Below are 25,000 nucleotides of genomic sequence, written 5' to 3'. Positions count from 1 at the left end.
TCGTTGAACTGTAAGCGCTCGAAGGAGGGTTCGTTCAACAGCTTGTATTTGGGGTTTGTAACTGCGATGGGGTTCGCCAGTTCCCGAGCACTGTCATTTCTATGATGAGCAATTCTTTGTCCTCAATTGCCCCTCTTCAATGCCCAGTCCTGGACGCTGCAGTAGGATGTCTCCGCAATTCCATTACTGCTCAAAAGCGACTGGCCGCAGACACGATCGGGCAGAGAGGTGCTCTCTAGTTACCGCGGCGGTGCCGGTGTGACGGGTACGCAGGTGTCAGCTTCCCTCCAAATCCCCGTTGTTACCTCTTATAACCTTTATCGCCGACCCGCTTTTACTGTACAGAAAATTAGTTCTGGCAAACATACAGCACAGTGCAAGCATAGCAGAGTGTAATACAGCACCGTGCAAGCATAGCAGAGTGCAATACAGCACCGTGCAAGCATAGCAGAGTGTAATACAGCACAGTGCAAGCATAGCAGAGTGTAATACAGCACAGTGCAAGCATAGCAGAGTGTAATACAGCACAGTGCAAGCATAGCAGAGTGTAATACAGCACAGTGCAAGCATAGCAGAGTGTAATACAGCACAGTGCAAGCATAGCAGAGTGTAATACAGCACAGTGCAAGCATAGCAGAGTGTAATACAGCACAGTGCAAGCATAGCAGAGTGTAATACAGCACAGTGCAAGCATAGCAGAGTGTAATACAGCACAGTGCAAGCATAGCAGAGTGTAATACAGCACAGTGTAAGCATAGCAGAGTGTAATACAGCACAGTGAAAGCATAGCAGAGTGTAATACAGCACAGTGCAAGCATAGCAGAGTGTAATACAGCACAGTGCAAGCATAGCAGAGTGTAATACAGCACAGTGCAAGCATAGCAGAGTGTAATACAGCACAGTGCAAGCATAGCAGAGTGTAATACAGCACAGTGTAAGCATAGCAGAGTGTAATACAGCACAGTGAAAGCATAGCAGAGTGTAATACAGCACAGTGTAAGCATAGCAGAGTGTAATACAGCACAGTGAAAGCATAGCAGAGTGTAATACAGCACAGTGCAAGCATAGCAGAGTGTAATACAGCACAGTGTAAGCATAGCAGAGTGTAATACAGCACAGTGTAAGCATAGCAGAGTGTAATACAGCACAGTGCAAGCATAGCAGAGTGTAATACAGCACAGTGAAAGCATAGCATAGGGAAATTGCAGCAGAGAGGTGTGGTGAAGCATATTTAAAAAACATGGTAAACTGTGGTAAATGCATCGTATAAAAATGGGGCCAGCATAGGAAAACAGCAAAATTACAATGATAAATATACCAGATACCCCCTCAAATACACCAGATACAAATACACCAGATACCCCCTCAATACACCAGATACCCCTCAAATACACCAGATACCCCCTCAAATACACCAGATACCCCCTCAAATACACCAGATACCCCCTCAGCACACCAGATACCCCCTCAAACACACCAGATACCCCCTCAGATACACCAGATACCCCCTCAAATACACCAGATACCCCCTCAAATACACCAGATCCTCAAATACACCAGATACCCCCTCAAATACACCAGATACCCCCTCAAATACACCAGATACCCCCTCAAATACACCAGATACCCCTCAAATACACCAGATACCCCCTCAAATACACCAGATACCCCCTCAAATACACCAGATACCCCCTCAAATACACCAGATACCCCCTCAAATACACCAGATACCCCCTCAAATACACCAGATACCCCCTCAAATACACCAGATACCCCCTCAAATACACCAGATACCCCCTCAAATACACCAGATACCCCCTCAAATACACCAGATACCCCCTCAAATACACCAGATACCCCCTCAAATACACCAGATACCCCCTCAAATACACCAGATACCCCCTCAAATACACACCAGATACCCCCTCAAATACACCAGATACCCCCTCAAATACACCAGATACCCCCTCAAATACACCAGATACCCCCTCAAATACACCAGATACCCCCTCAAATACACCAGATACCCCCTCAAATACACCAGATACCCCCTCAAATACACCAGATACCCCTCAAATACACCAGATACCCCTCAAATACACCAGATACCCCCTCAGATATACGAGATTCCCCTCACATGGCCTCTCAGAGAAGCGGGAGGAAATCGGATCTGTACAGAGCAGTGTGTGCTGTTCATTTCAGACGTCATTGATCTGTTATATCTTTCTTCTAAACTGATAAATTCTCTCAAATGAACAAATACCAGGAGCGATTCTGTCGTGTAAAACTAGAGCCCTCTTCGTGTGGTGCGCTAGGAAGAGGCGCGCCGCCTTGCGCATCTCGTTACCAAACCGTTACTCTGTCGAGGACGGACAGAATGGCCAGCAGATCCCTGACACGGTCCACACACAGAGCAGGACACCCAACCCCCAGGCAGCCTCAGGCAACCCCCCCGGGCAGCCTCAGGCAGGCAAGTAGACAGGATGCAGCCTCAGCGTGCGTTTAAATGTAGGAGCGCGGAAGGTCATGATGGAAATTGTAACAAGCGGCATTAAGTTCTGAAAAACACGGGCAACAACTGAGTGGGTAACAAGGCCCAGACCACCAACAGACTCTTAGAAAGGGCAGTGATATTAGCGTTAAAAAATAAATATGGGTAGGACAAATAGATGAGGACGCATTGTTTAATCAGGCGTATCAAACTGAAGGAGAACGAGAAAGGGCACCGACAGCACGCAACGACAAAACACTTGCTTACAACACGCTCGCCTAAACAGCTGTGACACACAGACTCGCTTCTGCTTATAAATACAGGAGAAGCCGTCCCGCTCTCCTTGTGATGGGAGGAATATTCAAACCCTCCACAAACGCTGCTTGCGATGTGTTCTGTAGCAAGGATGACCACGCTTGCGATACAGCAGAATGTAAAAACAAGCCTAGCAAAAAAAAAAAGACACAGAGGAAACGATGCATCAATAATAAAATACATTCTGCTAGGCTGAGCACAGTTTTTTTTTTGACTGTAATACGGATTCTCCTTCTCCAGGTAATACAGCAGAAGGGATACACGAGGCCTCTCCTAACATCCACCAGACTCTGGAACCCTCAATAACATGCCTCGGACAATACAAGCGTCATCACAATCGGCTCTGTGAATAAAGCGTGTTCTTTTTCTTTCTATCTGAGCTTTAAATAATAATAATAAAAAAAGATTCCAATGTCCCAGACTAGGACCATACAGCAATCTAGCTGTGGGGAGCATTCTTTCATTATCGAATCCCCATACCCCTCCCTCACTAACTCAGTCTAATGACAGTCGAGTGCACCGTGCACTGCAGGATAGAGAGCTGGCACGTCTGTCACATTAAATGCAACACTCAAGTATGCTCTCCCCCCCCCCCCCCCCCCCCCTCTCTGCTTTCTAAATGCGTTCTGTGTTCTTATTGTTGTTTTTTCCTCTCCTTGTACGCCACTTAGCTCTGGCAAGCGCCAAGCTGGGCTGTCGCATCCCCTCAACGCTGAAGCCACCTGCTCTCCTGCTAGCAGAGAATCCCATCGCGACTCTCTTAACCCTTCAAGGTACAAGAGACACACAGCTCGGTCGAAAAGCCTTGCATCGCCCTATAGAATTAACTCATGTGGCTCCATAGAGTCGAAGGAAATAATGTTATATTGAATTACACAGATCTAAATTATGTTCCTTTTTTTTTTTTTTTTTTAATGATGTCTCGATTTTAAAATTCCAGCTGATGCAAAACGTTTGACAGAAAGGATTCTTTTTGCGATGAGGTGCAGGGTTTAAAACGGACAAGCAGGTTGGCTCCGGTCACCCGAATGGTCACTTTCTTCCTCGTGAAACTCGAGTCTCTCCCCAATGTATTTGAACAAGAACCTCTTAAATAACGTGAATGCCAAACTCCGTGACAATCAGACACGCGTTTCTCCACATGCACACGTGTAGAGTGCTAGGCAGACAGACAGACAGGCGGCTGTGTGGACAGACAGACACCCCTCTATATCCTCCGACTCTGACATTACCTTGTAAAAGATTAAAGCAATTTTTTGCAAGGTGTTTTTGCAAATGCTTTTCCCACTATGCATTTCTCATAGTTTGCCATGTTTTTAAATATGCTTTTCCCTACTTTCCTGTTCTTTGCAACGCTCACCTGTGCTTCATTACGCTGTGCTACTCATACAGCAAACTATTATAACGGTTAGTTTACCATGACTTGTTTTCAATATGCTTTACCAGACGTCTCTGTGCTTTACAATGTTTTCCCATGCTTTACCGGACCTCTCTGTGCTTTACAATGCTTCCCTATGCTTTACCAGACCTCTCTGTGCTTTACCAGACCTCTCTGTGCTTTACAATGCTTCCCCATGCTTTACCAGATCTCCCTGTGCTTTACAATGCTTCCCTATGCTTTACCAGACCTCTCTGTGCTTTACAATGCTTCCCTATGCTTTACCAGACCTCTCTGTGCTTTACAATGCTATTCTATGCTTTACCAGACCTCTCTGTGCTTTACAATGCTTCCCTATGCTTTATTACACTTTGCTATGCTTTTACTATGGGGAACTTGTATAAGGGAGCTAATGTTCCTAGCGAGTTTCATGCCAATTGTATGAGCAGTTTTTCAAATCTGGAGAAATCTGTGAAGTGTGACGTATATACTTTTATCTGTACAAACTACGAGAGAGTGAAACAGAACAGTGCGTGTTCCCTTTGTCTGGTCCTGGTGTGAGACGCGCCAGTTCTAGTTTAATGGGAAGAAGCCCATAGAAATGCACAGAATGAGTACTTACAGTGAGCAGGCTTGCGAAGAACCCCCCCCAACAAAACCCCCCCCCCCCCCCCAAAACAAAAAGGCACTGCCTTCAATAACAAAACAAACAAAATCCGGACATTGCCTTCGAAAAACCTGCACCAGTGTCTTGTCACTTTCCTCGGTACCCTTTTAAAAATGAAACCTAACTCATCCTGGTTTCGTGCACCAGGAATCACTAGCTGCTTCGAGACGTTTGGCGCGGTCAACAGTCAAAGGACCCATGACGTGTCCCAGAAAGAAATGGACAGTTCGATTGGGACAGACCCAGTCTTCACTTCACACGGTGTAATGGGCTCATTCATAGTGTCACTCGTCCTTAACGCTTCTAAGAATCGACTTCGAGTTCGTTTTCCTTGAATAGTCCGTTTTATAGCAGAACACTTCAGCGGCTGGTTTCACAGACCCAGGTAAAATCCCCCAATCCTGGACTGCCCAATGAGATTTTAATCACAAGTAATCCGAGATCAGTGCTGATGGTGACCTGTGAAACTAGCCATTGAATTGTTTTCAGGAGTGTAGGACCCAAATTCAGTGTATAGGCAAGTTCTATATTTAACTCATTAAAGATTACTGCTGCTTTCACAGTATATATATAATTGAATATAATAGAACAGAACATTACATTTGATGTGTCGTGTGTTTATTTGCACACAATCTGCGCGTTGCTTTTCTTTCAATGTGTCGAACAAGAGAAAGCCCCGGACCTCGGTAACCGACACCGAGCTAATAAGACACCCAGCTCAGACCTGCAAATTCATGAAAATGAAGGACATTTCATTTACAACAATGCTGGCAGCGTGTAACGGTTCAATCGCACCCAAAACACAGACCATTTAATATATTTTATAAACCGGAATAATAATAATAATAATAATAATAATAATAATAATAATAATAATAATAATAATAATAATAATAAATGTTAAACTGCAAACTTAAGCGTGCAAATATGCTAAGCTTTTCTGAAAAGCTGGCGGTGTCACACTAGAGTATTTCACGGAGTGAGCAGTTAGTTGGTGTTTTTTTTTTATTGGATCTCAAAGGGAAAGTTAACGTTACATGAAATTGTTTCCACTCACGTTGCAATAACTACCGTTAAGTACCCTTATCTCTCGACGCTGAAGAAAGCCCGACTCGAACGCTAATAAGCAGAACAACAAAAAAAAAAACGTGTTTTTTTTTAAAGTTACACTCGGGAGACGAGCTTCTAGCCCGGAGATGAGCTTTTGCTATCTTCTGCCAAAGACGAGTCAATTAGAGATGCGGGGTTGTTTGCTGACATGGAGAAAGTACAAAGCTATCGTCTCTCAATTGCCAAATAGCTTGAAAAACTAAATAGCTGCCGGCAGGTGACTGAGCCAAGCAGAGAGAGAGAGAGAGAGGGGGGGATCACATCTGCCTCAGACAAACTAGCTCTGTACCGCCGGGACCCCAGAAAGACGCTCCTCATTATCCGAGCACAGCTACTTAAACAGAGGACAGGGGTCACTCGAACCAGAGGCTTCATACAATACGGAAACCCCCTCTACACCGTACCCTCATGGGCCGACATTAAAGGCTTGTTTTCCTCCCGGTGTAGCTCGTGTTTCCTCTCCTGTTCTTCAGGGAGTCAATTATTCTGTTAATTAAATAGAAATCACGGTACCACGATGAATTGCATTCTCGCAGTGCTGTCCTGTAATGTGGGTAGCTTCAATTCTTCTGTTAATTGCTGGTCTCTCTCCCTCTCTCTCTCTCTCTCTCTCTCTCTCTCTCTCTCTCTCTCTCTCTCTCTCTCCCCCTCTCTCTCTCTCTCTCTCTCCTCTCTCTCTCTCTCTCTCTCTCTCTCTCTCCCTCTCTCTCTCTCTCTCTCTCTCTCTCTCTCTCTCTCTCTCCCTCTCCCCTCTCTCTCTCTCTCTCTCTCTCTCTCTCTCCCTCCTCTCTCTCTCTCTCTCTCTCTCTCTCTCTCTCTCTCTCTCTCTCTCCCTCTCTCTCTCTCTCTCTCTCTCTCTCTCTCTCTCTCTCTCTCTCTCTCTCTCTCTCTCTCTCTCTCTCTCCTCTCTCTCTCTCTCTCTCTCTCTCAATATATCTTATAGTCTTTGCAAAGAAAATCAACCACAACCAAGTAGAGCAGGAAGTGTAAACTACAAAACAAAACACGTCACCTACTGCATCTTGTTGAAACGAAGTGAATATTTAATAATAATAATAATAATAGTAATAATAATAATCTTTATTTTTATATAGCGCCTTTCACAGTGGACCCCCATCACAAAGCGCTTTGCAGAGGCAGGCTGTGAACTGCGCATTATACGCAGAGTCTCTTACAATAGGAGGTTGATTTAAGATCTCATCCGCAGGACGGAGCTCAAGGAGGTGAAGCGACTCGCTCAGGGTCACACACAGCGAGTCGGTCAGTGGCAGGGCTGGGATTTGAACCCATGACCTGGTTCTGGCTACAAGGCCTGGTCTGCAGCTTGGTATCGTTTCCTATCGCTTTGAAAAAACACGATTTCATCACCCGAGCACATGCCTGCTCTGTACTACTGCGTACCACCAACCCAGAGAGTTACATTAGCTTCATATTCTTCGGGAGGGTTCCAACTACCATCCATCTAACACGTGGTTTTTTTGTAAATTTGTATATTTATACCAAAATGTTATGTACGTGACTTTAAAAAAGCACCGCCCATGCTTTATTATTATATACAACAGCGCCACCCAGTGGCAAGAAACACACACAACAACTGACAAACTTGCCACTGTCCACTGACGCGTTCTGCAATAGTCTTTACCTTTGTGTCGCTCACTCTTACATAATCGATATTTCCCATGCTTTACCAAGTAAGAAGTTTTCTCCAAAAAAAAAAAAAAAAAAAAGTCTTACAGCACAAAATAAGTTGTACAATGCTATGCAATATATAACAAACGTTTATTAAGTATTTTGTTAACAGATATTACACAGAAACATACAATTAAAAAAAACAGTACTGAAACTGCTTGAAATGGTATCTGGTGGCCAAAATGACCATGTTTGTATTCACTGGTGTAACAGACTCTACAAATTACTGCGTGAAAAAGATGCTAAGGAAACCAATGCATGCAAATAAACAACATGCATTCTACTGCGCAGAAGAGAGGGTTTAGGTAGGCAATTTGAAGAGGTACCACCAGATTTATTTGTATTATTTAAAAACATATCTACAACGATAAACACAACACGAAGGGGTAAAATAATCTGTTTGAAGGCAATGTTTCAGTGCAGGGTAAAGGAAATGCATGTTAAACGAAGGGCTGCTATGAAGTTCCATTTCATGAATGTCTTCTCCTCTTATTTGCGTTGTCCAATTCTTACAAACAAGACCGCAGACACAATCATAGTCCCCACCTTCCATGAACAGAAAGAAATGGCATTAGATTTGAAGATTCATTTAATAAATACTTCTAAAGGTAAGTTAGGAACACACCTGCAGATCGCTTATAAACTCCACGACTCCCAACACAGGGGAGGGCTCAAAAGGACACCCGTGTTTAGTTTCACACATTAGAGTTTTTGCTACATTAGAAATTTGCAATTTGCTAAAACTGAATCTCAGTTGTATTTTTCAAAATGGCAAACTGAAATGCTGTATAAAATAGAACTTATATGACTTTGAGCACAGTCTTTAAAGAGTACCATCTTTTAATATTCATCACAGCTGCCACAATATGAAATATGACCTTTTAATATGCAAAACAGCAAAAGTAGACCAATCCGAAACATGTCATTTCTGCACCCGTTAGTAGAGTGCTGATGCTCTGACTCGTAATCGCCTTTAAAGAAGAATTTATCAGCAGGCATTAAATAAATAATATGAAAATGGCAAGAAAAATTCCTGAGCTCTGATTGGTCAGCTTTGCACTCAACTCGTTATCCCAGCATGACATCACAGATCTAGTTCCGGCAACCTCCTCACAGAAAACCTAGACAGACATACCAATCCGCCACATCTGTCAATTAAATGACATTTGACCTTGAACAACATGACAACTGTGGAAACCTTGTTTGGCAGAGAGCCTTCAAAACACAGAGCAGTCAGGAGACCAGACAGCACCTCTCACAGAGAAAGAAAAAAAAAATAAAAAAGACAGACCTGTAGATCGACTGTGAGGGACTAGACAAGACAGAATCTGACAGAAAGGAAGCATCCACGAAACGACAAACCAACTGGACAGTCAATGTTTTTTATGACTGGGTGAGTGAGAGGAACACAACGATAGACTTGAAAACTGTCCAGATAGAAGAACTCAATACAGTTCAACGACAGCTGTGAGTCTCTGCCAGAAACAGCTCTGGAAAGCCGTATGGAATAAGCACCCAGGTGGGGCTCAGAGCGGGCTCAAACATGCTGAAATGAACCGCCCTGTGGCGCTACACTATAACATCCTGTCACACGGGGCGGTCAACTCTGCCAACCGTGTGTTTACGTTATACGCGCAAAACTTGAGCTGTCCTGTTCTTATTAACTCTCTCGAAACAGAACTAACACTTCAGTATATCTCTTAGAACGTCACAGTTAACACTTTACTACAGCTGTGAATGGAAAACAGGAACAATTTCATGAGGCGGAATGTTGTTTCCTCATTTTGTCTAATTAAATCGCTTTTAAACACATGAAACAAGTCTTATTTGCTATTTTTCGACAGGCCTCGCTGAGGCAGGAAAAAACGCTTCCAATCTGCTTTTAAAACATTCAGTTGTGGAAGTTATTTGACATTGATTGGCACTCTGTTGTAAAGGTGAGGGAAGGACAGCTTTTCTTGTTTTGAAATCAACGCATGAATGAACGGATTTATTTAATGCCTGCTGATAAATCGTTCTTTAAAGACAATTTAGTTAGGTAAGTATATCCTTTGCTAGTTCCATTTAAAGGAGAAGCAACTTCGCTGTAAATATCCTGTGTGTCACTTCTGGGCAACGTTCTCAAATCGCAGATCTTCTCCTAACTAGACAAACCTCTAGTACACAAATTCCAGCAGCCGTCGAACCAATAATCGTGCTTTGTTGCTGAATCACTGAAATCATCGACCGGAAACAACCCTAAAACAAGAAAGAAGAGCTCATCGCGTCTGGTATAATGTCACATGATGAACACAGCAGCTCGTCAGAAACAGTGAGATGAACTCATTAGAGAGACAGCTATATAGAGGACTCAGCACTAGAGCATTCAGAGTGCTGAAGATAACCCAGGAGCTCCCCGAGGGGAGGAGTGAAAATAACCCCACTATGAGGCTTCGTGGAGCATTCTGTTTGAGCAACGCAGGGAAACAAAGCGTGCCTAAACATACCCTGAGCAGCTGCATTTGCACAATGGCTTTCCGTAGAGCAGGCTCTGACCCTGAAACAGGCAATGTGATTGGTCGAGCAAGGTTCCAGCTGTCCGTGTACTGGATGGATAGGGACGGTTGGAGTCTTGTCACATACTCTAAATCACTGCGCTGCCTCACAGAATTGAAAGCACTGATAGCCACCTTGTTTACAGATACAGATGGACAGTGACTATCAAACTAAGTGACCAGCAAAAAAACAAACAACAGCAGCCAGCAGACATGAGATCTGGATGAAAAACAATTAAATGAACTGGAAGACAGCAAACCAGAAATATAAAAAAACACAAACCACTGCCTTCATATTCACTCACCCCGACTTTGTCACTTCAGATAATGTATTTTTAGAGGTTTGTAAACGCTACAGAAAAACACAATAATCTGCACATCATCCACAGACCTTGAAAAATTACTGGAATCAGAGACGTCATTATTTATTTATTTACTCACAGAAAGAAATGAATTCTGTGCATTCGCAATTGCGCCTCCTGGTGGATCTTTTCAAAGGCAAGGTGCAATTCAGCACGTCAAAAATAAATACTTACTTACTCTGGCATGTTTCAATTAAATCAATTTACTCAGCTTAACATCAAAGCTGTTAACGGGGCTGGTTTTGTAGTCCCTTTATTGGCGTAAGGACATTTAATAATAAAAAAAAAAGTAGACATAAACCAATAGATTTTATGTTTTAAAAAAAGGTGTAGAAAGATAAAATACCTTTGCGTGAATGAGAGTCGTTTGCATATTCTTTCCGTCACATTCCAGATCTTTTAGGTTCACACAGCAGGTCTTAGGGTAAGACAGCCCTGTGGATTTACTGAACTGGGATCCAGTGAAATCTGTATAGTTATCGAACCCACAACAGTGATACTGCAGGGGGGGATCAAAACAAAATGCTTTGAATTTTCATGTTAATAACTGGTTTAACCCTTAATACTCTGAATTAGCAGCAGACGCAGTATGAGCTTCACAAACACACTGGGGATACTCAATCTTGAACAGACCACCAGTTCCCTTGTAAAACTTGTAAACGATGGTAAAGGGATAACACAAGTGCAAGAGCACTGTGCTCAACTTGAATAAGAGTCCTGTCAAATTGTAGTAAACTGTATATTTGTCTGGCAATGTGAATTCCACTGCTGTCTCCTGAAAGCAGACTTGTGGAACGAAGGCTAATCCAGCCACTGTCCTCCTATAATTCAATATTTTGCGATTGACGCAGCTAGTATTTATACTTGCCTTTAACATAATGAAGTTCCACGCCTGCGATACTGAGTCTGTTGCGACAGGACCAGCGTAGGCATTCATTAAGGAGTCCCGGCTGACGTTACGAACAACAGACTCCACCTGAAATAACAGCAAGTCATTCAAAACTACAGCTGGAGGCGCTGAATTGAAAAAGCAATTTTAAAACCTGGAAGGAGCTCATTGAAGCAGAGTTAGGTTTTGACCAGAGTCTTCTTCAGTGTAATAATGTCATTCCTGACCTAGTTTCATATACTTTTACCTTGTATAGAACCAGCAATGTATTCACACTGGGGTGCCCTTTTCTGTTGATGCTAGCTTGGTTCTGTGTATTTTTTCAACTCAATCCAACAAGTTGTTCACAAGACATGTGCAAGTGCAAGCTTAAAAATAATAATAATAATAATAATAATAATAATAATAATAATAATAATAATAATAATAATAATAATAATAATCCACTTACTATATCCTTATAGATGAAGATGAGTACAGCTCCGACAACCTCAGCAATGTATACAACTGAAACTATGCAAAAGAGCTGTCGAGAAACACACACACACAAATGTAATCATGCATTATGCAGCACCAATACAGGGAGGAGGTGATACAGTTCTTGTGCTGGCGACATTATATTTACATCATATAAACATGTCACAGTACACCACTGCAAAACACTAAACAGCAATACTGCAATCTTACTAGCAGAAGAAGGCATCGGTTCTCTTTCCAGGCTCCACAACACCCAACCAGACCAACGACTACAAGCACAGATCCAACACCGATGCAGATGTACCCAATATTGATAAACTGCGTTGAGAAAGGGCCGATAGCTTGTATGAAGGAGCCTGCTCCATATTTAATCCAGAGACCCAGTCCTAACAGCACACCGCCAGCAACCTGGAAAACAAAGGCAAGGGGCGAGACACGAAACACGAACAGGGTTAGCTGTGAACGGACAGGGGCAGTAATACCTGCCAGACTCATCTGATGGAAGTAGAAGCGAATGTGCGATTGTTACTGACAGAAAATCAAATTCACGTCTCCAAAATGAATCAGCCTTCAATCAGCATTTTGGTGGCGGGCTGTAGCTCAATAATAACACTCGGAATCCTGTCTCACATGGACTTCTGTTGGCGACAGCTCTGTTCCAAGTTTTGAAAGAATGAAATGCACTGCAAGGCGTGTTTCATTTTAAAAGATGGAATCTGGTGCAACACGAGGTTAAAGCAAACTGTTTTCAGGGAGTCTGTATCACTTCCTTAGCCATTTCAATTCAGCAGTGTGCTGGGCAGTGGGGTGGGAGAGGGGGGGGTGCTGGTTGGTATTGATGGGGTGAGGACAATGTTACTGTTTCTATGAAATGATAAAAGGAAATCTACGCTACCTGAGGCATGGAAACAATCGTTTCTTTAAGTGCAGAACCAGATATCATGCCTTACGATGCATTTATTTCAAAACTGTACATTTGAGCAATAGAGCGAATGTAAACTGGGTAGCCACTATATAAAGTTATGGACTACTTACGGAAATGATTCCAGTGAAGAACATCATCAAGTATTTGAAACATGCGTACAAGTTAGTAAGCTCAGACATTTTTGTGCAGTCCCTGGAGGTTCAGTTAATCTGTAAAAACATATATAGATTAAAAGTGGCTGCACATTTGAACAAGAGGCACGTTTGAAACACATTATCAAAGCTCTATTTCTGAAGTTAGCAGACATCCCACTTTCGGAACACTGATCCCAGCGTCCCCAGATCTCTTCTTGGGACACTCATTTCGTCCTGTCCCCCCACCAGCATTGCGGTGCCGGTAACAGAATATGCTATCTTCAGGCTGCTGTGTTGCTACCATATCTAACTCCCTACAGTACAATGACACCTGATGTGACTGAAGGGAAGGCTGAACGACCAGCAGCATTAAACAGCAGCTGTACAGCATCGTGCAATTCTGAAGAATCACTGAAGAGTCAGCGATCATATCTACAACCGAACACACAGAATCGCAGGTGGGTTTATCCACTGACTGTTTCCAAAAGAGCTGGCGGCTATCCTCGTCTGAATCATCACTCTCGCTGCCTGAAGAGGCTAGAATAGCAGGGACAGTTGCAGCGTACCCAACACAGTCCACTTGATGTGTCCAACTCCTGGACTAAGCAGGTTTAGTCCACTTGATTGGACTAAATTAGTCCAGCTGCTAATCCTGATTGCAGCGCGCCAGAAGTGAGTCATCACAGGTGGTTCCTCTTCTAAATCAGACTGGACGAGATCCTGATTGCAGAGGCGGACCAAATCAGATTCTAACATCCTAAGCATTTAGTGCTTAAACTTCTTTCCAGAGACGGCTGGATTCTCCCCTGAAATGACCAGTACATCTGAACATGTGCATCTAAATAGCCCATCACAACAATGGGAGGGGCTGCAAAATGTGACAGAAGTATTTGGAAACATATTTTCAGTTGAAATAATTTGATATTCACTTTCACCACAGGTACCCTCTGAGAAATGTATGGCGGTGAATAACACAAAAATAATATGTGAGCTAGTTATTTTCACTTTGGTGAAATCCTGGTTGTAAAAATATTTTACAAGTTTTAGAATATGGTTCATTTCTATAAGCAGGGCGGCAGCCAGCCATGAAAAAGCACTGAGGAACGTGCCCATGCAAACATTCAAATTCAATATGAACGAAAAATTAAAATGTAGCAACGCCACACTATTTCTAGTAGACACTGTACTTCAATCCTAATCCATCAAATTTGAATTTACAGCAGGAATTATTTCACAGCCCTAAAAATAACAATCGCTCTAAAAGATGATCTCATCATACATTCATACATTATCTGACCCGCGATCATATCCCTCCATGCCATAGGGGGCGCTGTAGCTAAATGCTGACCGGCCAACCCAGAACCTTCTACAAGGCACTTATATACTTATTTACCTGTTGCAACAAACCTAGGTAACCTGGCAACAAACCCATTGAAGTTTTGCACACAGAAGGTACACAGTGTGATTGCCTTGTGCAATTCAGAGACATCCAGTTTAAAGACGCCAGTAACTGAGTGATGAGGCTGGCCTTCTCATACAAACCTGGCTGCTTTGTTCATGATCCAGTTTGATTAACTGCTCAGCAGAGGCATGTCAAAATAAAGCAGCACCATAATCACACACTTTATATCAAATTTGAACATTAGCTGGGTTCAATAAACTGTGGATTACCAAAGAGAAATTATTATTATTATTATTATTATTATTATTATTATTATTATTATATTATTATTTATTATTATTATTATTATTATTATATTATTAGGCTGAAAGTGTACTTCGTTCTGATTAACGTTATTACCAGGGATCCTGGGAATCCGTTTGCTGCAGAATTGTCTATGATAGCAACGATCGGGGTGAACGAGTTTGGCAGGGACGAACTTCACCTCGATGCCATTAATGTGCAGTTTTGTGCTTCGTGCAGCAAGCCTGTAAAAGATCGCTAATAATAAGCCATTTGAACACGTTTAAGTGCGCGGCTCCGGTGAACGAGGCCGGGCGGTGTCACTGCACCCTGCAAATGACAGCAAAGATTCTGCAGAGCACTATAGACATTGAAATCAGCCGGGCTTGGGCATTAATGCATGCACACAGCGAGGAGTGAAGGCATTAATGCATGCACACAGCGAGGAGTGAAGGCATTAATGCATGCACACAGCGAGGAGTGAAGGCATTAATGCATGCACACAGCGAGGAGTGAAGGCATTAATGCATGCACACAGCGAGGAGTGAAGGCATTAATGCATGCACACAGCGAGGAGTGAAGGCATTAATGCATGCACACAGCGAGGAGTGAAGGCATTAATGCATGCACACAGCGAGGAGTGAAGGCATTAATGCATGCACACAGCGAGGAGTGAAGGCATTAATGCATGCACACAGCGAGGAGTGAAGGCATTAATGCATGCACACAGCGAGGAGTGAAGGCATTAATGCATGCACACAGCGAGGAGTGAAGGCATTAATGCATGCACACAGCGAGGAGTGAAGGCATTAATGCACACACAGCGAGGAGTGAAGGCATTAATGCATGCACACAGCGAGGAGTGAAGGCATTAATGCATGCACACAGCGAGGAGTGAAGGCATTAATGCATGCACACAGCGAGGAGTGAAGGCATTAATGCATGCACACAGCGAGGAGTGAAGGCATTAATGCATGCACACAGCGAGGAGTGAAGGCATTAATGCATGCACACAGCGAGGAGTGAAGGCATTAATGCATGCACACAGCGAGGAGTGAAGGCATTAATGCATGCACACAGCGAGGAGTGAAGGCATTAATGCATGCACACAGCGAGGAGTGAAGGCATTAATGCATGCACACAGCGAGGAGTGAAGGCATTAATGCATGCACACAGCGAGGAGTGAAGGCATTAATGCATGCACACAGCGAGGAGTGAAGGCATTAATGCATGCACACAGCGAGGAGTGAAGGCATTAATGCATGCACACAGCGAGGAGTGAAGGCATTAATGCATGCACACAGCGAGGAGTGAAGGCATTAATGCATGCACACAGCGAGGAGTGAAGGCATTAATGCATGCACACAGCGAGGAGTGAAGGCATTAATGCAGTCACACAGCGAGGAGTGAAGGCATTAATGCATGCACACAAGGAGGAGTGAAGGCATTAATGCAGTCACACAGCGAGGAGTGAAGGCATTAATGCATGCACACAGCGAGGAGTGAAGGCATTAATGCATTCACACAAGGAGGAGTGAAATGCAACAAGGGCCGCTCGGGTGCAGCGCATCTGTCCACGTTATACACTGCATGTTGTATTAGCAATATTAATGAAATACAATAGTTTCAGGCCATTTAATTTCTTCAAAATGTATTCACATTGAAAGCTGAGTAAGTTTTTCTATGTCTGTGTTTCATGTATTACAGAAGTAGTACATTTTACCCTGCAAACGTTAAGATAAAAGAGCGATAACGGAGTGCTCGTATATTTAATACATTTTGACAGACCTTGCGCGACACAATGCGGGTTTATTAAATAACAGACTTGCGTTAATTTTGGCTTTAAATCAACACTGCTAAGTGTTTGCAAAGCGTGGTTGGTAAGCAGGTTTTACATTGTGTGTGTGTGTGTGCGTATCTTTATAATGCAGGTTTATTAAATAATAGACTTGCGTTCATATTGACTTTTCCCTAAATGCGTATCTTTATAAAAATATGAGCTGTATAATATTAATTTCATAACAAAAATAATATATATATAACAATGTTCCAGACGGGTGTACGTGACCCCCCCCCCCAAAAAAAGGCGCGGCGCGTCGTATGAAAATATAATAATTTACTATAAACGTACTTACCGCTTTGTGTTTGTGTTTAAATGTATAAATATATATAAATATCTCTATCTCTCAATATCGGCTCAAACGGCTTTTTAGGGCGCAAGTCGCGCGTCGTCATGGTTACCGAACGATTTTTTTTTAATCCGCAGCAAAACATTGTAAACAAACCCGGCGCAGCTTTTAAAAAACACAGATTATTATTATATATTTATTATTTTATTTGTGTTATTAATGTTTTGCTGTGTAGTAAGGATCTTGCCGGATATGATAATTTAATGCCAGCCTAGCCGGTTCCCATAAAGTTTCCTCTTTGCTCATATTCTATGTTAATGTTGCACAATTCCTGTATTAAATTAAAACTTGAAAAACAAACACATTCATTTAAAAAAAAAAAAACTGAAATTAGGAGTGACTTGGTTACCAACCATCGCCTTTTACTTTATTTCTGTTTTTTTTTTAATTGTATTTATTTATCCAAGGAGAAAATTTATTTAATACAAACGCATCGTTTACTTAAAAACGTATCACTAGATTTCTGTTGATTTACAGTTGATATTGTGTATGTGTGTTTTTAAATAAGCATTGCTGAATACCTTCAGTGTAATTGTATTTGTGCAAACATGGTGTTGTTACAAACTGGACGTAAGAGGGAGACAGAGGACAGCCGAACAAAACAGGGACAACTACTGAAAAACCGACTTAATGAGATTACTGATATGTTAATAATATAAGAGACCCTGTAACTCCTGTAAAACACACACAAACCCACACAAGTGTAACAGTAATTAACCTTTAATTAAACAATTCAATAGGCAAAAACTTTTTTTTTTTTTTAATTCACAGTTTGTTTACATTGGATTTGATTTTAAAGATAATATACGCTTACATCGAGACACACGAATGTAGCTCTGTATATATATATATAATATATATATATATATATATATATATAATATATATATAGTATTATATAATTAATAATTTACGTTATTATAAGGTTTTAATGGCTTCCAAAATTACAGGTTTTGTTAAATATGAAAATCTGTACATGAAATGTACATGTACAGTTGAATTATGTGTGTGTGTGTGTGTGTGTGTGTGTGTGTGTGTGTGTATATATATATATATATATATATATATATATATATATATATATATGTAATTGTGATTAATTGTGATTATAACTTTATTTGCATGTGTAATGTCATTGTAGATTTATTTTTGAAGCATTAATATTGAGTTAACGATCTTGAGTGCTATTGTTATCTAACTGCTAACTGCTAAGCAGAATGCTGATTGAGTTAAACGTTGACACATTTTGCTCTTTGGAAATGGCGATGGAGAAGTTAACCCATTGTCAGCTGATGTGACTGAGACCGAAGGGTGGAAATTATAGTTTGGTTTAGCGTGTGCTGAATCGAATCAATTCCTGTGCCTTATTTCAGCATTACAAGACAACACGAGGAGACTGCAATAGGGTGTGTATCTGAGATTATATACAGTGTATAGACTGTACTGGAACGCTCCCATAAGCTTTGGCATGTGTTACAATCATGTTAGGGGTCTATAGCTTTGCAGTCACCCAAAGTTGGAGCTTGCTATGTTCAGCTGCTTTGATTGCAAGCTCAGGAACTGCTCTTCAGTTCTAGCTGCTCTGCCATAGACTTATAAAGCCCAGGCTAGATAAGCCAATGTCTTTGAAAGAAGAGCCAAGCGCCATCTAGAGGCTTCCTTTGGTTTTGCTGGGCATCCCCTGCTGTGCTCTAGATGGCGCTGGCGGAGGGGGGGGGGGGCTGACCAAGCCTGCGTTGCAGCTGTTGTACGGCTGGCTATTGAGGGCAGCTCAAAACTACCCCCCCCCCCCCCCCTCGTGAAATGTAAAGGAAGGTAAAACAGTGGACGTGATTTGAAGCTGCTTAATTTTACACTGGCTTGTTCATAATGCCTCCGCACAGAGCAAGGAACCGCGCTGGCAAACACCGAGTGCTGTACGTTTGGCACCTCACAATCCAGGGGAGATAAACAGCTAATCAAACTAATAACACAGCATGCACCCGCCTTTGATTGCAAACGTCTAAGACAGTTGGCTGTGGGTTACAAAAAGGGAAGGGTCAATAATGCAGAGCGTCACTGGTCGCCTATAATGGGAAACTTCTCGGAGGAGGGTTGGGGTCTGTTCTCTGGGGTTTCCTATAGGAGGGTCAGGGCTATCCTCTTGCTATGTTCCGAATTCTGCTGGCTACTTTGAATCAATGTGACAGTACAGCACCATGGATACCACCATTGCAGCAATCTGAAATTAGAAGAAACGAAAAAACACACACAGGTATTTAACAGCGTTCCGGGGTTTTATGTAGAGACGAAAAAACACACACAGGTATTTAACAGCGTTCCGGGGTTTTATGTAGAGAGATATTACTAGCATTTCTCTTAGGGGGTGAGGGAGGGAGGGAGCAGTTCAGTCTCCGTGCCTCAAGCCTGCCCTGGACTGGAGGGAGCACCCTTTCTCTTAGGGAGGTGAGGGAGGGAGCAGTTCAGTCTCCGTGCCTCAAGCCTGCCCTGGACTGGAGGGAGCACCCTTTCTCGTAGGGAGGTGAGGGAGGGAGCAGTTCAGTTTCCGTGCCTCAAGTCTGCCCTGGACTGGAGGGAGGGAGACCGGAGTTGAGGTGCGGCTGGGCTGCAAGCCGGAAAAGCAGAAAATAACCTTCAAGTGGAAGAAACACAGCTAGCCTCGTCTCCCTATTTAATCTCTGTGCCGCGGAGACCCCCTTGCGTGCGTGCAGGAACGGCTTCACATTGATATTAAGACCAGTTTTTTACTCAGGGGCTTGTTAAGTTGGGTGTTTTTTCAGCTCTGTACCTCCAAACCAGCTATTCCCAAGGCGACCGCTCCCAGGATCTTTCCATTATCCTTCAAGAAATCCAGGATCGCTTTATAACACCCATCAATTTTCTGGAAAATAGATTTTTAAAAGCATTTTAGGACAAGGGGCGTCAATCACACCAAAAGGGTAAAAAATATCACCTTAAAAGACTCCGACAAGAATGACGCCATGACTAAAGGAACAGTAATCTAGTCCGATTTATTTGATATAAGTTTAGCTCCCCCCCCCTGCCTCCCCCCTGTACTGTATCCCTTTCAGTATCTTTGCATTCTAGCGCAACAAAAAAATAATTCAGGGCTGAACAGGCACTGTTCCTTTGTGCTTTATAAGGAAAGGTAATTCCACACACTGCCATGCACATGCATTCGCTATATACAGCTCAGGCCAGGTGTTTTGCATCACCTAGAATTTTAGGATGGAGACAGACCATAATTTAGATCTTTTATTTAACATCGGGCAATCACTGTGGTGCAAAACTCTTAGCCAGAGCTGCAGTTCTAAGATGGTCTTCGTACACTGCAATAGACCCTTGTAATTAACTCTGATGGTGTATCTATGAATGATCAATAAATGTCAATGCTCTGCGAATACCGATTTTTCTGCCTCAGACAGAGTACAGTTGGCCATGCTCTTGCAACACTGCTCAGGGTAGTTGCCGGTGTAGTTTCTAAAGGGAGAGCTGGTGAAGTCCGTGTAGTTATTGAATCCACAGCATTTCAGCTAAAAACGATAAAGAAACGTTAGCATCAGAATTTCTTTTCCTGATGTTCCAGATTGCCAGCAGCCTCGAGCTCGTCTCACCTGCTTCATGGTCGTGTTCCACACGGCGGTAATGTCCGCTTGCTTCCCATAGTCCTTTTCTAGACTGTCTTTCGCTACATTTCCAACCTGAGCGACAATTATATCAGCCTAGAAAAATAAATTCAAATCCATAAAAAACTTCAAAGATACTTTTTACCACCATTTTTTGTGATTTGAGCTGAGGGACTGGGAGGGAGGGAAGCAGTGTGGCTCTAGTGGAGCTGAGAGACTGGGAGGGAGGGAAGCAGTGTGGCTCTAGTGGAGCTGAGGAGGGACTGGGAGGGAGGGAAGCAGTGTGGCTCTAGTGGAGCTGAGGAGGGACTGGGAGGGAGGGAAGCAGTGTGGCTCTAGTGGAGCTGAGGAGGGACTGGGAGGGAGGGAAGCAGTGTGGCTCTAGTGGAGCTGAGGAGGGACTGGGAGGGAGGGAAGCAGTGTGGCTCTAGTGGAGCTGAGGAGGGACTGGGAGGGAGGGAAGCAGCAGTGGGCTCTAGTGGAGCTGAGGAGGGACTGGGAGGGAGGGAAGCAGTGTGGCTCTAGTGGAGCTGAGGAGGGACTGGGAGGGAGGGAAGCAGTGTGGCTCTAGTGGAGCTGAGGAGGGACTGGGAGGGAGGGAAGCAGTGTGGCTCTAGTGGAGCTGAGGAGGGACTGGGAGGGGGGAAGCAGTGTGGCTCTAGTGGAGCTGAGGAGGGGCTGGGAGGGAGGGAAGCAGTGTGGCTCTAGTGGAGCTGAGGAGGGACTGGGAGGGAGGGAAGCAGTGTGGCTCTAGTGGAGCTGAGAGACTGGGAGGGAGAGAAGCAGTGTGGCTCTAGTGGAGCTGAGGAGAGACTGGGAGGGAAGCACTGTGGCTCTAGTGGAGCTGAGGGACTGAGAGGACGCAATACAGACTACTTCTTACCAAAGAGGAGAAGGCAAGAACCACCACAGCTCCGGCAACCTGTGCCACGAAGACCAACAGCACAATGATGAAGAACTGGGGAGAGAGAAAGCACACAGCTGTTTGACTCACACAGGGGATTAGATTGAAGGTGCAGGTTAATGAAAGTTAATGAAGGTTACATAAAGATCATGAAGCACACTGTCCTGAGCACAGCTGCAAGGCATGCTGTTATCAGCACAGAGAGGCTTTCTCCTCCAAACAAGGAACCAAGGGGAGAGTGAGAACTCGCCTGATCTTGGCTTAGCTTCACGCACATTTAGTTAAGATATACAAGACAGGCCCCTGGAAGTGGAAGTGAGACAAGCTGACCTGAATCCTCTCCTGATGACCCTCTCCGTACCCCAGCTGTCTCCCAGAGAAGCAGGTGACCGATCATTAACTCATTTCTGTTTATAGCTCGGTGCCACATTAGTTGTGTCTAACGATAAACGTTTAAGCTGTATGTGTGTAACTTTACAATATTGGAATCAATATATAGAAACTGAGATCCACATTCACATCAACACTGTGCAGTGACACTGAGATCCACACTGCGCAGCGACACTGAGATCCACACTGCGCAGCGACACTGAGATCCACACTGCGCAGCGACACTGAGATCCACACTGCGCAGCGACACTGAGATCCACACTGCGCAGCGACACTGAGATCCACACTGTGCAGTGACACTGAGATCCACACTGCGCACTGCGCAGCGACACTGAGATCCACACTGCGCAGCGACACTGAGACCCACACTGCGCAGCGACACTGAGACCCACACTGCGCAGTGACACTGAGACCCACACTGCGCAGTGACACTGAGATCCACACTGTGCAGTGACACTGAGATCCACACTGTGCAGTGACACTGAGATCCACACTGCGCAGCGACACTGAGATCCACACTGTGCAGTGACACTGAGACCCACACTGTGCAGTGACACTGAGATCCACACTGCAGTGACACTGAGATCCACACTGCGCAGTGACACTGAGATCCACACTGTGCAGTGACACTGAGACCCACACTGCGCAGCGACACTGAGATCCACACTGCACAGTGACACTGAGATCCACACTGTGCAGTGACACTGAGATCCACACTGCGCAGCGACACTGAGATCCACACTGCACAGTGACACTGAGATCCACACTGTGCTGCGACACTGAGATCCACACTGTGCAGCGACACTGAGATCCACACTCACCAGCAGCAGCATGCACTTGCTCTCCTTCATGGCTCCACAGCAGCCCAGGAAGCCCATGACGAGAAGCACGAGCCCCACGGCGATGCACAGGTAGCCCACGTTGACCACCTGGCTCAGGTCCGGACTGACCGAGTCCAGGAGTTTAGTAAACGAAGCTCCGTCCACTTTCACCCAGATCCCCACTCCCAGAACACCAGCTCCAGCAAGCTGAGGAAGAGACACAAGCCCTTAGACAGTGTGGAGGAAGCTGCATAGACTCATGTATGACTGAATCGTTTCATGGACCATCGTTGCTATCTATCGATCTATCGATCTATCTATATGCATTTTACATCTTGTGCAGACGTCTTCTGTTTCAAAAACAACATTTTTTGGTCTGGTCTGGCTCGCAGCTTGAAATGTTCTTTAACAATCCAGCTGTTTGATCCCGCTCGCTGCCCCTGTGTGTAGAGGACGTGAAGCGCTCTTTGGAAGACCAGATCTATCCTGCCAGTCATTGCTCAACCCTGTCCCCTGCACCTCATTGCAAAAAATAATAAAGTTAGTATCGTTGTTTTTATTTGTGTGTGGGGGGGCGTATGTCCCTTGTAACTTGCAGGCATAACCCTGTATGCGTTGCTATTATTATTATTATTATTATAGTCAGGAAGGGGTGGTGTCGTGGATTGAGATCTTGCTCAATTCTGATGTCATTATACTCCGGTCACAGCTGGGATCACGTCACGCACGTCACTCCAAATGCTAAGACGGGTTTCTGCTTTGCGTTTACAGCGCGATTGCATTCGTTTGCTGTCACAGTCTCATATTTACACAAGGAATAAAACCAGTCAGTTATTACAAAAAAAAAAAAAAAAACTGGCTTGCAAATGATTAACTTTGCAGCTCCTAGCTTGTGCACTTTGGTACCAGGGTTACAAACAAATAAAATAAAAAAATAAAACAGCTTTATAAGCAGAAACTGATCGTCAAGCGTTTGCAGTTTCAGTGTGGGTTCAGGCGGGGCAGGGGGGCGGGGGGGCTTTAAGAGTTAGAAGTGTAAAGAAAGTTGTCAGGATGTTAACAATGGAAAGAAAAGGGACATGCGGGATATTGAAGGAGGAGGAGGAAGTTGGATAATTTGCATGTCGGTTTGCAGCATCAACCACACGTTGGTGTGCGCTCGTTGCGACAATAGTCTGTGCTGTTTTCCTGTTGCCAAAGCCAGTCCGGTGTACTGGAAACGCAAAACAAGCACCGCGTCCGTGTCAGAAGAAGTCTGTGTCAATTTCTCTATTCCAATTGCTTTTTAAAAATCAATCCCAGCACGTCACTGATCAGCGATCGATAGCAGCTGAACCGTCATAACTATTTTACCAGGTCTCTGAAATATTAATTGGGATTCCTTCCAAAGGAATTGAAAACCAGGAATGTTATTTTCAAAACAGTGAGTTTAACAAGGGCCAAACGAGGAACAGAAAGCAAATACGATTCGGGAAGCAAACATGGGACGGGACGTGGGGGAGAGAATGACTTAATTATTACAATGTTCTGTTATTTACATTTCGAATTGAACGACCGGGCAAAGCAAATGACGACGAGCAGATAAGCAAATGCAGTCCTAAGAATAGTTACATGAAAACATGGCTTCATTTACCTTGAATAGGTCGGCTTTGCAGCTTCATTCCAGGAAGATGAATAGCGCAATGTTAATAACGCGGGGCAGGGGATGGTAGACTGCAGATAACGGCGAAGGAACTAAAACATTCAGGAAAATATCCAGGAAGAAGAGACTTAAACTCAAGGACATTTGACCTTGGGACAGCCCCCCCTCACTCACTGAGTCACGCTTTAATTATATCGTGTGCTGTTCTCTTTCGTGTGATAAACTATTTATAAACTTTCTAAGTGTTTCCTGCTCGATAACACTGTTTACAAACAGCTCATAGACTCTGACTCTCGGCTCTTTTATGACATTCTGTACGTTTTTCACAGGCGCTTGCCTACTGTTATCCCCTATAAATTAATTTGTCTCAGATAACCTTAGCTAACCAAACAACGCAATAGCTCTTACCCCCGTTGCGCTTGGCGACACCGCTCTCAAACTGCGCGGTTGTCTTCTAGCGAGTTTACATTGTGTAAGGCTTTGTTTTGCAGGGGAGTGTGTAGCTGCCCCGTCCTGCCAGGGTCGTGTTACTGGCTGTAGAGCATATCAGGCAATAAGGGAAGCAGCTGGATGATTAAGCCGTTGAAAGGGTGAGGGTTTCTGGTAGAAACACAGGTCCAGTGTTTCAAGACGCTGATACAAGCTTGCTGTAACATTCTGGCAATACGGCACTTTGTTCAAACAGTATATAAGCACTTACAAATATGACACCGTTAAATACGAACATCAGCATTTTTAGGAAGCCAAAGCAGCCCATCTTGTTTCACGACGTC

The 25,000-nt window shown here is 43.8% G+C and overlaps 2 protein-coding genes across 2 annotated transcripts; both read right to left on the bottom strand.

Moving 5' to 3' along the window:
- Nucleotides 1-7,813: 7,813 nt before the first annotated feature.
- LOC121304595 (tetraspanin-1-like) lies at nucleotides 7,814-16,892 on the bottom strand. The gene is made up of 8 exons (XM_041235808.1): nucleotides 16,791-16,892; nucleotides 12,948-13,046; nucleotides 12,123-12,320; nucleotides 11,887-11,961; nucleotides 11,415-11,522; nucleotides 10,893-11,045; nucleotides 9,805-9,888; nucleotides 7,814-8,196 (listed from the first exon to the last, which is right to left on the bottom strand). The coding sequence occupies exons 2-8, from the start codon at nucleotides 13,014-13,016 to the stop codon at nucleotides 8,140-8,142; spliced, it is 744 nt and encodes a 247-aa protein (XP_041091742.1). The 5' UTR covers nucleotides 13,017-13,046; nucleotides 16,791-16,892; the 3' UTR covers nucleotides 7,814-8,139.
- Nucleotides 16,893-17,947: 1,055 nt separating this feature from the next.
- On the bottom strand, nucleotides 17,948-25,000 carry LOC121304618 (tetraspanin-1-like). The gene is made up of 7 exons (XM_041235851.1): nucleotides 24,928-25,000; nucleotides 22,586-22,792; nucleotides 21,354-21,428; nucleotides 20,459-20,566; nucleotides 20,249-20,377; nucleotides 19,633-19,725; nucleotides 17,948-19,065 (listed from the first exon to the last, which is right to left on the bottom strand). The coding sequence occupies exons 1-7, from the start codon at nucleotides 24,982-24,984 to the stop codon at nucleotides 19,012-19,014; spliced, it is 723 nt and encodes a 240-aa protein (XP_041091785.1). The 5' UTR covers nucleotides 24,985-25,000; the 3' UTR covers nucleotides 17,948-19,011.

The sequence above is a fragment of the Polyodon spathula genome, chromosome 38 (assembly GCF_017654505.1).
Source record: "Polyodon spathula isolate WHYD16114869_AA chromosome 38, ASM1765450v1, whole genome shotgun sequence".
Taxonomy (NCBI): domain Eukaryota; kingdom Metazoa; phylum Chordata; class Actinopteri; order Acipenseriformes; family Polyodontidae; genus Polyodon; species Polyodon spathula.
The sequence above is the reverse complement of the archived record's forward strand: the minus strand, read 5'-3'. Positions and strand labels throughout refer to the sequence as shown.

Excerpts from the sequence above, each read along its gene's own strand:
- LOC121304618 (XM_041235851.1), bottom strand. The coding sequence starts at position 24,984 with ATGGGCTGCTTTGGCTTCCTAAAAATGCTGATGTTCGTATTTAACGGT. Across the intron at positions 21,429-22,585 it reads GCAAGTGCATGCTGCTGCTG|TTCTTCATCATTGTGCTGTT; the intron begins GTGAGTGTGGAT and ends CTCTCTCCCCAG. Across the intron at positions 20,378-20,458 it reads GGAACACGACCATGAAGCAG|CTGAAATGCTGTGGATTCAA; the intron begins GTGAGACGAGCT and ends TATCGTTTTTAG.
- LOC121304595 (XM_041235808.1), bottom strand. The coding sequence starts at position 13,016 with ATGTCTGAGCTTACTAACTTGTACGCATGTTTCAAATACTTGATGATG. Across the intron at positions 11,962-12,122 it reads ACCGATGCCTTCTTCTGCTA|CTCTTTTGCATAGTTTCAGT; the intron begins GTAAGATTGCAG and ends GTTTCTCGACAG. Across the intron at positions 11,523-11,886 it reads TCTTCATCTATAAGGATATA|GTGGAGTCTGTTGTTCGTAA; the intron begins GTAAGTGGATTA and ends CTGTTATTTCAG.